Source organism: Seriola lalandi, unplaced genomic scaffold (assembly GCF_002814215.2).
Source record: "Seriola lalandi dorsalis isolate HSWRI2012SDOR001 ecotype SW California unplaced genomic scaffold, Sedor1 jcf7180002054583, whole genome shotgun sequence".
Classification (NCBI taxonomy): domain Eukaryota; kingdom Metazoa; phylum Chordata; class Actinopteri; order Carangiformes; family Carangidae; genus Seriola; species Seriola lalandi.
In genome coordinates, this window is record NW_019525136.1 from 2,068,810 (window position 1) to 2,085,433 (window position 16,624).

Below are 16,624 nucleotides of genomic sequence, written 5' to 3' on the forward strand. Positions count from 1 at the left end.
TATGTTTAGATGTGAAATGGGCTACAGGCCCAACCACTTGTGGTGGGTTCCTACATAATGTGAAGAGGAATATTTAACAAAAAAAGGACAGAACAAGAACTAGTATGGATTCCCCTGGAAGCTGACTGCTGCATGTAGAAGACATGGGTTTGTATTATACAGTGTTAATGAATTATAAATAGCATAAGATTCACAGTCGAGAGTGGACTTCTATAATCTATTTTATTGCTTCACAAGCTGTAACATACAACTATTCTACATGTGGCAAATCTTTCATGTGTGATTCTGTTGATGAGACACCATGAAAACCTTATTGATGATCGCTAAACCAGCTTGTGTCTGACTGTATATAGATGGGAATGAGCCAGTTCTACTTTAATTCTGACTGATGAGAAAATTAGTTTAACAGATAAATGGGACTGAAGTAAATTTACCATGATGTAACTTTATGGTGGACAGCTGACAAATGCAATACACAGAAACAGAGACCACAGACAGTCACAGTAGATTTTCTGGCTAGAACCTACAAAGGTTTAAAAAAGCCCATTATTTTAACCAGAAGGTAAAAATGCAACAGCTAAAGAATTATGTTACTTTTTCCATCACAAATAGTTTAGATCTGACTACATAAACAAATCTCTACCACATTAAGGAACAAGACAGCCAAGACTCTAATCTGTGATTTTCAACAAACATCTTCCACTGTTCCACTGACAATGACTGGAAGAATGACTGTGACTGCCTGTGAGAGGAGCATTTTTTTCAAAACAAAACTGTTGCTTTTATATCAAAATTCAGCTAATTTGAGATTGATTCTCAACATCGGTGGTGTCATCCAAAAGCAGTTGTTTCATGAAATGAAAGATAGTTGTCTAGATTGGATGTTCAACATCAACATGGTTGAATAGGTTTTGAACAAACATTGTTAGAATTGCACTAGATGGGAAGAGCACATGGTTCTCTCGGGTAGCTTTTTCAAACCTACCACAGTGAAACAAAGTGTCATTTTTCATATAGATAAAAGTCAAATCTCTCTGAGATCACTTGAGTCTAAACCAAATACTGCTGGTACTATAGTAATACATTATATTATCTGTAAAATGATCTTGTAGTTTTGTGTAGGAAGAAAAATCTTGCCAAAACAAAACAGCTGTTTTCCATAGATATCCAGAACATCACTGGATTAGAACAATGGACTGAACTTATACATTATTCTGCCATTGATTTGAGAACAGCAAACCTAACAAAAGTAAGTTACATGTTCCTCTAACAACTGTCTGCTGCTAGGACAAATTTAAACTTTTCTAGCTAGCATGTGTGACACGTTTGGACGATAGTAAAATTACATTAATACAACCCATATAGAACACTGCTTGATCTTGAGCTTTGGGTAGATAATGGCAGTTATCGAGTTATTTCTAAAATTTAGAGATACTCACTTTGATGACAGATGGGATCTTGGAATTGATGTTGTCATAGGTAAAATGAAGGCGTGTTCTGAAGGAGCATTTGTACAGCAGTGGGTCCTGGTAAAACTCGATCTTGCCACTTGCATTGCGTTTGTCTAAGCACACAGTGCAGTCTGCAAAGTTGATCATTTTCCTTAGGACCAGCTCTGGAGCTGCACAGAGAGAAAAGAAAATTAAAATAGATAATTTCACACTGAACACATAAGAGGTTGACCATCTGTGCTTGACACTCGATAAACATGTCAACATGCTGGGAGGTATCATTAAACACAAACAAACACAATGATGCACACTGACAGAGAGCTCAGCTCCAGTGTCCAGCTGACAGCGCTGTCAGCAGGCCGGCAGTAGAGATGACACTTTGTAATAGGATTTCCTAACTCAGCTATGACAAAGATGACAACTTTTACTTTCTCTCACTGTGTGGAGCATGTGATGTTTTGTTCATCGATGATTAAAACATTAAAATATGAGTTTTGATGAATGATATATTTCTCCTATTTTTAGATAAGCTATAATCAAGAAAAGACATAAGTAATTTACAGAGTTTGTATAAAAATGGAAAACATAGATAAGGAAAAAAAAGCAACAAGCAACAAACCACAAACACCTCACCAATTAACATATAACAGATGACAAATAAATCCTCATAATCTGTGATCTAGAAATTCAAAGGAGATGAGACTCAGCAGACATCACAGACCTCTTGTGTAATGTGACATTCACAATAGGTGCGACCAAGTGGTTTTTGTGTGTGTGTGTGTGTGTGTGTGTGTGTGTGTGTGTGTGTGTGTGTGTGTGTGTGTGTGTGTGTGTGTGTGTGTGTGTGTTGGATGACACATGATCAGATTCTCCACTGTCTCTGAGTCACTCACCCCCAACACACTGATAACAGGACTCATCATTCCCAGAATTATTTTGTTCTCTAAACTGTAAGTAACTATTAATCTAGCCACTTCTTGCCTTATGTATTAGAATAACAAGAAATTCCACAGTGATAACAATGACTGAAAATGACCACTTCAAGATTCTTTGTTGATATAGGCTTGTGTGAGCCTATAAAGAACAAGTCCTTTCTTCAAAGTTATGATGGCAGTTCAAGTTTAAAATAACTAATTCTCTGGCAGTAAGATGAGAAACCCAGGAGTTTCTAGTGAGTGACAGCTTCTAAGTGCAATGGATAGAAATGGAAACACATATTCCGATTAGATGCAATTTTTATTTGAACCATACACTATCAATTCTTATCAATCCAATCTTATCAATCTAAAAGTAACATAGATCATAGCTGGATATATGAGCCGCACTGAGTACTGACAGTCTCGTAAACTGTGAACAGTTACAGTCTATACAGATCCACCACAGTCCAGCTGACTCTAGCTATCATGTAGCAAACAAGATCTCATCTACAAGAGGGATAGACTGAAAAAAAAGACTTATCTGAGCTCTTGGTTTGTGTTTGTAGAAGAGATATTATCTCTGACTACAAGATGTGAAGCAATGGAAGTTCAGTGATCAGTTTGTGGATTCTACTTTACTAAGGCTGACAATACCAGGGAGCTAACGCTACCTAGCCAGATGTCGGCAGATATCAGGTTGATGTCTTGACAACACAAACAGTGCAGATTAATTAGAGAGTTGACTTTCAGGTTCTGCCCTGTCTACGCTCAAAGTGATCATTGTCTGTACATAGTTGAACATCTGCTTCTGACAGTCCATGTGTAGCTGTATGGGATAGACTTTATTCTTTAAAACATGCATAATAATGATGTGCATGTTGTCAGTTTTTACGAGGAAAATAAATGCTTGGTCCACAACTTTATAACTGACAAGAGTGTTTAAAATTGAGCTAATATTGATATAATTGTTAACATTAAGAACTCAGTTAATTACTGTAGTTCCACTACCTTCAAGAGTTAAAACCAAAAAAGAAAGACACAAGAACCAGGTAGCCATTAAATGCAAGGGCCCAAAAGGATAGAATTTCCTACTGTTCTATTCACAAGTGGCATTCCCAGGGTTAAAATTCCCCATCTCATCCATCTTCTGTATTTTTAAATGTGAACTTTTTTCTGTCAGAGCCTACTCTGCATTGGACCCACACATGCTCCAATTACACTGTGGAGTTTATCAAGAGTCTGAATATGAGACTACTCTGGCAGCTGACATTTAAACAAATAGCCATGTTTAAATGTGTCTGAGATGTCTGTTTGACCTTTGTTTGAACTACCAAAATTGAACACTTACTGTAGTATATAGGTTCTTGTCTTAGTGGATTTACTAGTTAATCCCACCACCAAGGAATGTAAGCAGCCATTGCTCACCAGTGATGTCCATGAAGGCCCTCTCCCACATATCGTCCACAGTGTAGCACTCTGCTGAGGTAATGTTGACCGACAGCACGATGTCATCTTCCACATATTTGAGGATCAGGTTGTTCACCACAATATTCACATTGTTCACCACACGCCTGATCAGACTCTGCACGTAACCTACAAACAAATAAGCAAACATACAGAAACATGTTACATTGCACACAAAAGGCATACCTAATTTTAAAGAGACAAACGTGTACACAGGAGGGCATAGTAGCTATATAAGCATATATCCACTAACATATGCACTCAGTTGGCAGTTTATTAGGTACACCTAGTTTACCCAATGTAGTCCAATACCACAGTTCTGCAATACACCCCACTTTCATAATGTTCGTTTTTATATGAATTGGTGTTGACTCAACTATAACAATTTTGGAGGACAGAATTTCTGTTGTTTATAAATGGGGTGGACAAAATAATAGAAACAATTCAACAGCACCACAAACTGCAGCCTCCAAAATGACCATAAAGTTGAATCAACACCTCAATAAAAACTGAACATTATAACCTTCATCAAGGGAGAATTTATTGCAGGACTGTCATATTAGACTGCATTAATTTTAGTTAGGTGTAAACTAGCTGCCAACTGAGTATATCATGACACATCAACTTAGTGTTGATACCCTGTAAAAGAGTAAAATCCAGAGATACATTCTCTGAAAGTCTAGACTCAGTACCAGTGACCCCTTCCATCCTCAAGGGCTCATAAATAAGAGGAGGTCCTGACATGTTATTTTTCGCCACAGTCTATCCCTTGGACATATACAGTTAAAGGAGCTAAATATCCATAAGAAAACATTTTTACTCCTCACCCTGCCTGAGCAGTGTTACAAATCCTGGGTGAATTTATGAATCTGTCTCTGAAGGGCTATCCTCTCATATGCTAAGTCCTGTTTAATCCAAAACTATGCACGTGCCGATTCAAACATATCCCTCCCAAGCCTGTTTAACCACTGAGGAGCCTGTGTGTTCACATACACAAGTTTAATTGCATCAGCACACACAGAATACAGGACTTTATAGAAATTTGTACAGGATAGAGTTATTAGGGGATGAAAGAAACTCCGGTCTGCCAGGATTCAAAATGAACGATGCAATATGCCAACGAAGAAAAGAAAAAAAAAAAAAGAAAAAAGAAATCACAAATGCAGTGTGAAAAACACTAAATGCACATTAATTTTATAGTGTAATGACTGGACAAGTGATGGAGTGCAAGGGCTAGAGAAATCAATTTTGTACAAATGGAAAGAAACAGAATATAGAATGTAAAAATAGCTTTTATGGTGAGGGTGAAAGGTGATGGGGGCAGTGGGTTTTGTAGTGAAGAAGCAGAGGGATGTAGTGACCAAGAGCAAGCAGGAGAAAAAGAGCAGTTCAATAGATTGGGTTTCAACAGAGCTGGGGGAGCCATCCTGCAATGTTAGCAGCACCTCCTGTGGCAACAGTGACGCCCAGAAACAGAAGCTTCACAGGAAAAACATACATGGTAAGGTTATTACTCAACAAAGTAAGAAAGAACTTAAAATATTACAGACAGGGGAGTTTCGACCATAAAATATGAAAATATACAGCAATAAATTCTCCTAACCACAGGACCAATGGCATTATTCATTCCTCCCATGTACTGTTAAACACAGTCGCTACAAGTTAAAACATATAAACCTTTAAAGCTTTTCCCTTATTTTCCAAACCAAATGTTTGTCTTCCTGTATCTACATGCCTGGCCCAGGGTATAACAGAACCGATAATTAGGCAGAACTAAATGGTTCTGTTGATGAAAATATTTATATGAATTGGTTAACTGTTAGGTCTCTTGTACACACACCCAACTATGCATTAGCATAATCCAATTGACAAAATTCTCATGAATTTGCTGCCTGACCAAACAGAGCAGCAGTAAGAGAGGATGACATAAACTCAACTCATAAACACACTGCATGTTCATGATATTTGTTTGTGGATTTGCATGCATGTATGTGATTGTCTGAGTTTGAGTGGGTGCCTGGCTGCTTTCTTGCATGCATGAATGTGGCTGTGTGTGCGTGCGCGTGTGTGTGCGTGTGCGTGCGTGTGCGTGTGCGTGTGCGTGTGTACATCTGGGGTCAGTAAGAAAGCCACTATCCCACCTGCAGCCTGGGCAGTAAAACCAGCACTTTACCCCCTGCTATTTCCCTCTCTGGATCTAATTTGCCCGTGTCAGGGTGTCTTTCTTTTTCTCTTGCACTCTCTTACACTTGTTATACCTATTTTTGCCGACACCAAATCCAGGGCCCCAATCCGTCTCTCTGCGAGTCATCGCACTGCTCTGAACTTCTGTAAACAATTGACACAGCCAGCACCTGTGCTGCGGCCCACAGGGAAGGAGCCCATTTAAAACTGCTCAACCATAAAATGACTGGAAAAACCAGCTCCTTTATGTGATCTCAGAACAGGCCAAGTACTCTCTTTTGTGCAATACAGGAAAGAAACACTATAGTGTCCATGCTCACCATTTTTCATGTATATGGAAAGTATTAGCAGCTATTAGCCTTGCCAGTTATTAGACATGGAGAGAAAGAAAGACAAGTCCATCAGACAATAAATATACTGTAAGTTGGTCCTGTGGTCTTATTCTGAAATGTAATTTGCAGTTAGTAATGTAACCAAAAGGACACATACAATAGCTAGCATGGGACATAGTGTTGAATATAGTTCACAAAATTCTATAAATCCCTTTTCAATCTTTAATCTGTAAAATGTAAAATAAAGGGAACATAGCAGCGTAAGGATCTCACTTTCATAATGGTAAGGACTGTGGAAACACCACAAGCCTATGTTATTACAAGGTCACTATCACCAGTAAAACTTACTTAATTATGTGAACCATTCAATTCACTCCAGGACTTCTTATAATAAAACGGTAGATTCGCAGAACCCAACCATGCATGGTACAGCAGGTCTCCAGAGCAGAAGAAAGCTGTTGCTGGAGAAAGCTCCAGCTTTTACCAGTATGCGATATTCTCTATCCATAAGTAGCATTTTCCAGTAATACCAGAACAGCTGCTTTATTTAGCTTCTGAGCAAAGGCCCCAGTACCAGGACAGCAGTAGCACTGAACCATAGATTTATCTCAGGAGTGTGTTTGCATTTCAGTCCATACCGAATCTCAATCTCCTCCAATCACATGCGTACTTACATAACCATGCATGCATGCACGCACAACTCTTGGACACAATGACACATAAATTTAGCTGTATGCATTTATGCTCAGGCTGTAATTTCAATGTGGAAAAACAGAAGAAATGGCTTCCAAATGCTCAAGTTTTCCTAGTGGAAAAGGTGGATATAAAACACTGTTGGATAACTGTACACAAAGTATGTAGGTGTGAAACAACTTATATAAATGAATATGATGCCTACAGATGCAGCGTGTCCATTAATGTGTCAATCAAATCTCTAAAATAAAAAGTTATCACATAACAAAAAATAATTTGGTAAGAAATGTACAATGATCCTCTAACAAGGCAAACAAACCCCATGTATGTCTATCATCATGAATACCAGCTTTCCTTGCCTTGAGAGACTGTTATACTGTAAAGACATTTCATACTAAATGTCCTAATGCAGAAAAGAATATTTTTGTGGCTCCTCAGGGAGAATTCAGCTTTGAAACTGCAAATCTTGAGTACAACTTTGATCCAACCACCTCACAGGTAGCAGGCTAAAACTAGACTAAAAGCAAGACTTGCCCCTATTAAATCTCTTCGAGCACCTATAAAACAAAGCATGGTTTCAACAGTGTGAATAGGGACAAAACAGGAATCCCCTGAAACACAGAAATGCGGTTCCCACAAACGGTGACCACTGGACCCCCACAAAGTAGTGGTAAACATAATCACTCACAGAATTGCTCAAGGTGGAAGCACTTGGTGTTTGGTCTTTGTGTGGCTAACAATCCAATGGCATATGAATTAACGTCTCTATTTCCCACCACAGGGAGAACAGGGAGGATAAATTCAGTCAGCATGTGAAGGCTTAGGGCCAAATGACTGGATAATTGCTGGTGGCTTGCTTTTTAGTGTCGGCTGTGTTTTGATTTGGCTGTTTTAAAGGGGAGAGGAGCAGATTCAAAACAGTGGTTTGTCGACATTGATGCTGACAAAGAGGACTCACTGTTGACACATCTTGCTTAAAGGACCCATATTCTACATTTTTCCTGTTTCATTTGAAATTTTGCTATCCATAAGAAGCTGTATCAATCATCTTAAGCTCTCTCTGGAGCTCTAGCAAGAACAGGGCATTTTGTGTCCATCTCTGAGCCTCTCTTCTGATTGGCTGACCTTAGGGAGACACACAGTCAGGCCAAGTAGTCTACCAGCAGCCTACTACTATAGCTTGGCAAAAACTCACTGGTAAATGTTCATGCAATTGTCAGTCAGCGCTGAGATGAGCCAAACAGACGGTAAAATTTGGACTAAAAGACTCCGAAAATAAACTTCAGCCACTGGTCTCCAACATCACTATCCTTGGGTAGGTACGTTTTTCTGTCTTGTAGCTTGCTAGCTCAGCGACCGAATCATCACACGGTGGGATAAGGTGGGCCTTGCTGGAGGCATTGCTGAGGGTGGTGACTGCATAGTTGAGATATCGCAAAATTACAGAAGTCACAGTTTCTGAATATGAGCTATGTGCATTTCTCCATGGCTTGAGTACTGATACTTTCATAGTATTTCTATAACACCTAGACTTCCTTTATAATTAAATAATACATGGAAATCTTACTTTACTTACTTACCTTTAACACATACTACATATCTACCCACAATGGCACTCTCCTACGAACCATCCACATGCATCTGCTTGTATTGATCATCGCCTTCTGAGACAGATGTACTGAAGTGCAACTAACCTTAAATTTGGGGACGCATGTGGCTTAAAAAAATACGGATTGAGGCCAGTAAAGCAATGTCCTAATCACCCTCCAATGCTGCTCAGTACCTGCATAGTGCACACATACCCCACAGTAAGCCTACATTGAAATACTAAAGTAATTACAATATTTTTGACAGATGAATTGCTCTGCATTGAAAAATATGTAGCATTATTTCAAAAATATAGCTTTCTGAAACAGATTGGGCTTATACAGCTGATAGCGGATCCATAAAAGTCCCAATGTGTAGGATTTAGCTTTGGCAACTCTTCAGACCTCATTAGTGGTAGTATCAAAACAAACACTGCAGCAGACAGTGGAGGTAGTGGTATGCATTTCAATGTATTTGAGATATACGTATGGGTTAAATTACAAGGCCATACAGGTAACAGATATTTTCTTTGGCAGATATTGAAATGCACTAGGTCTCAGGACAACATTACATTCGTTCATTTGACAGATGCTTTTGTCCAAAGCAACTTGTGTAGGATGTAGAAACAAGAACAAGATATACAAAATTGGGAGTGTAACCCTTAAACAAATAACGAAAAGCATGATCAGTCCTATAGTACAATTGTTGTCATCACAGGAGGACAACATCTTTATCCATACCAGTGGACTAAAATAGTCTCAAATGAGGTACTCATGAGACTAATGAATGTCTAAAAAATTACCCATGTCTGCTGCCATATATTGCAGTTCTGTGCCCTCACAAACATCCTTAACTACATTAAATACTCCTGACAGGTTTGTTTTGTATCTTATTCTTAGCAAAATATCCTCTGTCTGAGTCATAGCAGGTTAGTTTTACCTCATCTACCTTTTAACCTCTACCTTTTAATTAGGAAGGCTGGGATTACAGCATTCATCTGCTTCCTCACTGTTATTGAGGTGCTGCAACCTATGACCCCAGAGTTGTCTTTACAGCCTATAATGGGTTGAAACAAGGTCCACTGCTGGAACAGCGTGAGGTGTGCACACAATTTAACACAGATGCACTAAAAACATACACACCCAAAAGGTTCACACACACACACACACCCACCCAAAGGTTCTCTCACACGCACACACACACACACACACACACACACACACACACACACACCTTGGACGTCTGTTAGAGGCAGGTCCAAAGGGAGATGCTGAGGTGTGAGGCGCCCTGCTTTAACAGCTGGGGAGAGATATTATCTCATGTCAGGCCTGGAAAATGATCCTCCCCAGATACAACCAGATAGGAGGGTAGGTTCGTACATTCATGCATACAAGTGCTCTGGGAGTGAGCCTTATGGTTGGGTGCCTATGACCTGGATCTTAAAGCTCAAGACCCCCACCTATCTCCTTTTTTTTTTTCTTCCTTTTTTTCTCTCTAAATGCCAAATATTTTATATTTTAGTCTCCTCTCTCTATTGTCTTTCTTACTTTGCAGTTTTTCCATGTTTGTAGAACTTTTCATTAATTTTGCCACAAACCTTTGTCTGAGAGGTTGCTATATACCTTTTATGAAGTGTTTCTTGAGTAAGATTACTGAAGTTGCATGCTTTTACACTTCTATAAGATGTCTGTGACAGCATAAACATAAAGAAAAATGTTTACTGGCCAGTATGAGGTCTGTGTATGTTTGTTTCTTTCTAAGAGACAGTTACAAATTGATGAAAAAAAGCGGTCATAAATATTTTTAACAGACCATTATCCATCCCCAATCAAACAAGGCCCTTCTTTGTGAGGTGCTGTAAAGTGCTGGAGTAAGGCAGGCATGGAATCCATGGCCCTGTAGGAGGCATGTGGTCAAGTGGTCTTGTTGATAAGAGCCATCACTATGTGATTTATCAGAGACACATCCCCCGTGCTCTCTCTCTGGCTGATTTACAATAGTGAAAAAGGTAGTGCTACACAGTTCACCCCATAAAGAATATTTCTCACAGTGTAAACACGTATTACATACATTTGGGTCACTGACAATGACCTATGCAGGCAGTGGGCTACTAACAAGCCAAGAATCCAATTATGCAATTATTCTGTCATTAAGCATTCTAAGAGGCTAGGAAACAAAACCAAGATTTCTCAGTAGTGTGTAAATAGGTGCTAATCTCAGTCTCACTCCATGGCCCTGTCCTCCCCCACTGAGGCCAAGCCTGCCCAGGTGGTCATTCTCTAAGCAGGGAGGCAGAATAGCCTCAGTGGCCCCAGGGCCATCATTTACCTGGGGGCAGGTCTGGGTCGCTGGGGGCAGCCTGCTGGAGGCGGCGGGGCTTAGCCACAGCCTTGGAGCTATCTGAGACACTGCGACTGGTGGAGCTAGAGCCGCTCTCGTGGTCATCCTGAAGAAAAAACAAACAAGAAAACCCATGAGGATATTTAGTGAATTTCTAAAATACAGAGCTCTACAGAACTTCAATTTGTTCTGGCAATTATTCATTTATTACCAGATTAAAATAGTACTTCATTTTTAATGCACACAAATTGTATAATAATACAATAAAGAGTGATGGTCTTAGCTAGGTTGCTGCAAGTCTGATAGCCAAGTTGCAATCAGACTAAGAGTACTCAGTTGTTGCGCTATCTGTCAAATTAATCCTGACATATATAACCATCGTCTAGTTTCCTTTTTCTGCATGTGCACTATAGAGATGACAGAGATTTATGGTCAAACTAACCCTACTGTTCTTGTGTTGAGGAGCTATTTCATTTCAATTAGTCATTACTAAAAAAAAAAACAGTTGAATCCCTAATTTTCACACATATCTCAGCACACGAGCAAGAATGAATATCAAACAAATATTGTAAATTCTAGTTCAGAGGAAAAAATTACCTATAAACTTTATGTGGTTACTGAGGTAATCAAATTATTGGTGGGCATGCAAGCATCTGTATCTGTTCACCTGCACTGCTGTATGTGCAATGTCCAGAGGAGTAATTGGGGGAGTATCCACCATATACCATTGTTTTTGAGTCCCCCCTCACACCAGACCTTACCACTAACCTTGCTCCCATCCCCATTAAACAACCATCTCCATGGGCTCTACAAATAAACTCTGGTCCTTGGATGAGAAGGGTGAGACTCTCCTCCACAACAGCACATGTCACCTGCACTCAGAAACCAGCAGCCTCTTAAGTCCAGGAATGCAAGTAGGAGATCTGTGTGTATGTGTTTATGTGTGTGTAGGAATGACGATTAAATGGACTTCCCCTTCAGAGATGAGCCTGTAGATAAACAAAATGAGCCATGGTTCTGGTTGAGGAAGTTATTTATTGGTTCAGCTTGTAGGGTGCCTCAGCCTAGTCGGTGCTCTGTGACATGAGGTGCAATTAAAACAATTGGGACATGGGGAGAAACAGTGGAGGGGCCATGAGATTGTGGACTGATTTACAAGGACTTTTACTAGTTCTACTGCTGGGATAATTACAGTTTTAGCTTATGCTTAAAAAAAACCCACAAATGGACAAAAAGATTTCCCATGTTCTTCATGTTGATAATATTTTAATATTTTTTATCAATATGTTTAAACAGTCTTTTATGCTTAAAGCATAAAACCAAGGCTCTCACATCTGATGCCATCATGTTACAAAGCCTCAAGCAGCTCCATTAAAAATATAGAGACAGACTTTGTGGATATGTAAAAAATTTTCTAGCAGATTGTCGTCAATCACCAGGGGGTCTTGGTCATTGTGTTTACAAGTTTTGTCAGAGGCTTGTTATCTTTTTTCCAACGGTTTAGGAGGGACTTTCATTTTCACAACTTTTGATTCACCAGTTAATAATCAGAGTTTATGGGACAAATAATTTGTCAAATCAGTTTTTGCATGCAGATGACAAATGTTTGCCCAATTTGAAATACAGCCAGAGCTACAGAAAAGACCTCTTTAACCATAAATTATCAGTTTGAAGAAAAGAACAGCCTTTCACATCAAAATCAAAGCACCTGGAAATAATATGACTACTATGACTCAAGTTTTACTCTTCTACAACTACTATGTATAATTGAACAACCACATATTCATATCAACAGTAGACATAAGCCTGCAAACACAGAATGGTAGGAAGGAAAAAAGAAAAATAATGCACTAAAAATAGAAAAAAAAAAGGTAGAGAGTTGAGTGAGTTAACCCCCAGTATGGCATTGATTAGGGGTTACTGCAGCACTGTAACCTTTCCACAGTCAGACAACTCGGACAAAGAAACAGGCAATCACATATGTTTAGCATTCAAACAGGGGATTGGTGTGGCAGAGTGTCGCAAGAGTCATGCCTCATGCTGACTAATGTAAACGCTGAGGTGTCAAAACCAAATATATTTGGCTACTCCAAGAGCACACACTTCATTCACACACACTCAAATGAGCAAATGAAAACCCACAGCCACACCTTTCAGGCAAGCCACATGCTGTATATATTGTACATGCACATGTCCTATGCAATTAGCACGCATTCCCTGGTTATCACACTATCTAATGACAATGAGCCCCTTTCTCTCTGTGCGGTTGAGTAATGAAGATTAGGTTTTAAACATACTTTGCATAATTTGAGTTGTGGACACACTGACGGAGAAGCAAGTATCCCCCAGTGCTGTAAAGTAAACATGCAACTGCCATGAGAGACGAAAGAGGCTCTGGCAGAAATATTTACACTTTACTTCAGTAAGGGCCTTTGCGGTAGAGCTGCACTATGCAAGCAGTTTTTCCCCATCAGTGAGTGGTGGGAATTGGTAAACAGAAGAGGAGGAATAATAAATACTTCATCAAGGTTCCAAAGAATAGAGATTGGCAAATAATAAGATACAAATTTGTTGCTCATTATTCACACTTCATTTCTTAACTTGTCATCACTTTAAATGTTGCATCTACAATATTTAGAGATATCACATTAAAGGAAAATACAATTATTTAGATGAGGTAAGTTTATAGTGAGACATGCTCACATGTCAAGGTGTCACTATAGGCTACTTGAGCACATTAGAAACAGTCTCTCTCCCCTGTCAACTCTCATATCTATACCTAAAGGAATGCCTAGCCCTGCAGGCCAAGACTGCATTTCAACAGTTCAACAACTCAAACTGGCACTAAAGGACGAGACTGCCAAATTTGGAAGTAGCGCAATTAAGCGTTCAATGTCAGTGTGGGCAATGAGCAATTCTCCAGGGGCAAAAAATGCCTTTTCAGAAGGAAGCCCTGGGACAAATGAAGCCTGCCTCAGCTGCTGCCGGGTAAACTGATCCCTTCAATGCCACACCAGGGCACAGGATAGGGAGGGAAGGATGGAGGGATAAAGAAGGAGAGAAAGACAGAAGGACCAGGGAGGGGGGGGATTCTTCCCCTGCAGGCATGTCAAGTCAGCTGCTGACCAAAAATGACGGTGGCAAAAAAAATAAGAGAGACAAGAAATAAAGAGATAAGTGGAAAAAATAACAGTGTGAGAGAAAGTGAGACAGTCAGACAAAGAGCGGTTGTGAAAGTGAGAGTGACTTGGAGATAATGAGACCAAAACAGAGGCAAAGAAAAAAGGAGCAGGTTCTGGCAGTGTGAGTGACAGGTGAGCTGGACCCCCTACTCAGAGGGTAAGTGGGCACCCATGGAAGGTTAGGGCACAGGAAAGCCAGCCCTGACCTCTGTCTACCCTACAGACGTCTGGCTCAGTCGGGGACCAGGAGGCAGTTTGTTGAGCCTGTCTGGAGGGCCGACCCTCATCTGAGCTGCTCAACACATCAGCTGAACCCGACCACCTCCAGCTATTAGAAACGGCACCTCTGCAAATACTGTCAGTTTTCCAAGTACAAACAAAGTGGCTATAACTCACTTTCTTTGAGTGGATCATTTTAGGTCACAGCAAGCAGAAATTTTAACACAGTGATGTGAGGACAGTAATAGGACATAAAGCTGATGTTGCCAAATTCAGTTTAATTTTCAATTGATATGGTTTTCTAGGCATCCGTTTAAACTGTTTGAAATATTTTAAAAGTTTCAGATTAATTTTGAAACTATTTTAGACTACTGAAAATAATGTATGCATAACTCCATGTAAAGTGAATAACTGAATAACAGTTTTACAGCAATTTCTTGTCAACTGAGGTTTTCTCTTTGACATATGTTGGCCAAAGCAAAACAGCATTGGCAGAGTTGTTTTAATTGCCCAATGCACATTTCTGAAAAATAAAATATGGCACTGTCTTTTTTTCCCTCCACAAATTACTAAGCAATTTCTCAATTTCAGCTGACTACCCTGCCTGCAACTGCCTGATCTTTGAAACCCAAACATTTTTAAAACTGGTCAATTTCACACAGTTTCAGCAGATTAATGGAAGCATGCAGAAGACCATTGCTGGATAAACACACTCTTTGTTATTGTTGTTTTTCCTCTGCAGGCTGCTGGTGAACTCATGCTGACATCAAAGCAGCAGGCCTGGAGATTGGAGGCCAGACAGTTGAGGGCTAACGCCTATGAAGTGAGAAAATACATGAAGGTAACCCAATAGCTCCTTATCTCAGAAAACGCCCCTCCTCCTCCAAATCATTCATATACACGTACAAACACAGACACACACACTGGATCTGACAAGTAGAGACCCTGTCCCCCATGTCAGGGCCCGCAGAGCACCATCCCTGGGGAGGATCCAGCAATCAGTCCTCCTCCCTCCCTCTTACGGGCAACACATTTTGCCATTTATAACTTTCTTCAAACCTAACAAGAAACGTCTCTAATACTGGCTGCAAGGGAATGCTAGGAGTCATTGTGGATGTGATGAGTTTCAGATTGTTTTTCCAGAACAACACTGAAGACATTCACTGCTAACAAGATACACACTCCCCACATTCAGCAGCGAGCACACTGCTATGATCCTGAAGCAGCGCCTCTGTTCTCAGTGCTACTAGGTGTTCTCTCTCCTCATGTCATGTAGCTCTCACAACTTCTGCTCCATCACCTGTCCTTATTCCTCCCTCCTCATCATCCTCTTCATTTCTTTTCATCTTCTTTGTCTGTAATCTATGACCTTTTTTATACAGTTGATTCCAGTTTGACGTTGCCACCATCTTCATTCCTTTGCTTACTCTAGACTTTCTGAACCCATCCATAACCAGCTAGTCTGAAGCTTGTTTTAACAGTGATGACCCTGGTTCCCATTAGAATGGTTTCCAGCTGGCACAAAGATGAATGACACATGAGAAATGATTCACTGTTTCAAACATACAGTCACAGTTTGGGATGGTTCCAGTAATGTCAAATGGTATGCAGCCACTTCTTTTACACTTAAGCTGCACGACCCATTGATGACGACCCCACTGGAACGTAAGAGAACAGAGCTCATCGGATCTGACTCAAATGACCTTTTCTTTAACGTTCTTGGCTTCGAACACATCCATCGGCTCAACTTAAAATTAGCTGCTAATGGGTTTTTAATGAAACTGTAACAAATGTAGAAAGCCATTACACCATGATTAAAGACCGTGGTTTCATTTTCTCCTCAAACTGAGGTAGACTAGAGAAGGCTGCTGCCAGCCAGAACTGCAAGGACAGAATTTCAGTCTTCCTTACATTGAGAAAGTTCTTAATATTACTATTATCCTCTGCATTTTGTAAACAGATACAATCAAACTACACAGCACTAAAGACAAATAATTGCACACAACACACAAAATGATGTACAATCTCACACACAGCCTAAATATAATGACCCATACTCTAACAGCACAGTAGAGCTGCGCAGCTGGAATCCATGGCAGACTAGAGGGATTAGAGCCCGAAATGAACCCAGATGAATATCACATTGTGTGACATACTGAATAATTATCTCAATGAAAACAGCTTATTACAAAATTTCTCTCTCTCTCTCTCTCTCTCTCTCTCTCTCTCTCTCTCTCTCTCTCTCTCTCTCTCTC

The 16,624-nt window shown here is 40.0% G+C and overlaps 1 protein-coding gene across 3 annotated transcripts in view; it reads right to left on the reverse strand.

Annotated features, from left to right (window-relative positions):
• Positions 1-16,624, reverse strand: part of vps13b (vacuolar protein sorting 13 homolog B) — a 322,674-nt gene that overhangs the window by 288,702 nt on the left and 17,348 nt on the right. For all 3 annotated transcript variants that reach the window (XM_087177216.1, XM_087177217.1, XM_023418652.2), the window contains exons 4-6: positions 10,957-11,074; positions 3,794-3,961; positions 1,440-1,621 (exon numbers count right to left, since the gene is read on the reverse strand). In XM_087177216.1, the coding sequence (XP_087033342.1) occupies positions 1,440-1,621; positions 3,794-3,961; positions 10,957-11,074 (468 nt within the window). The remainder of the gene's footprint in view (positions 1-1,439; positions 1,622-3,793; positions 3,962-10,956; positions 11,075-16,624) is intronic.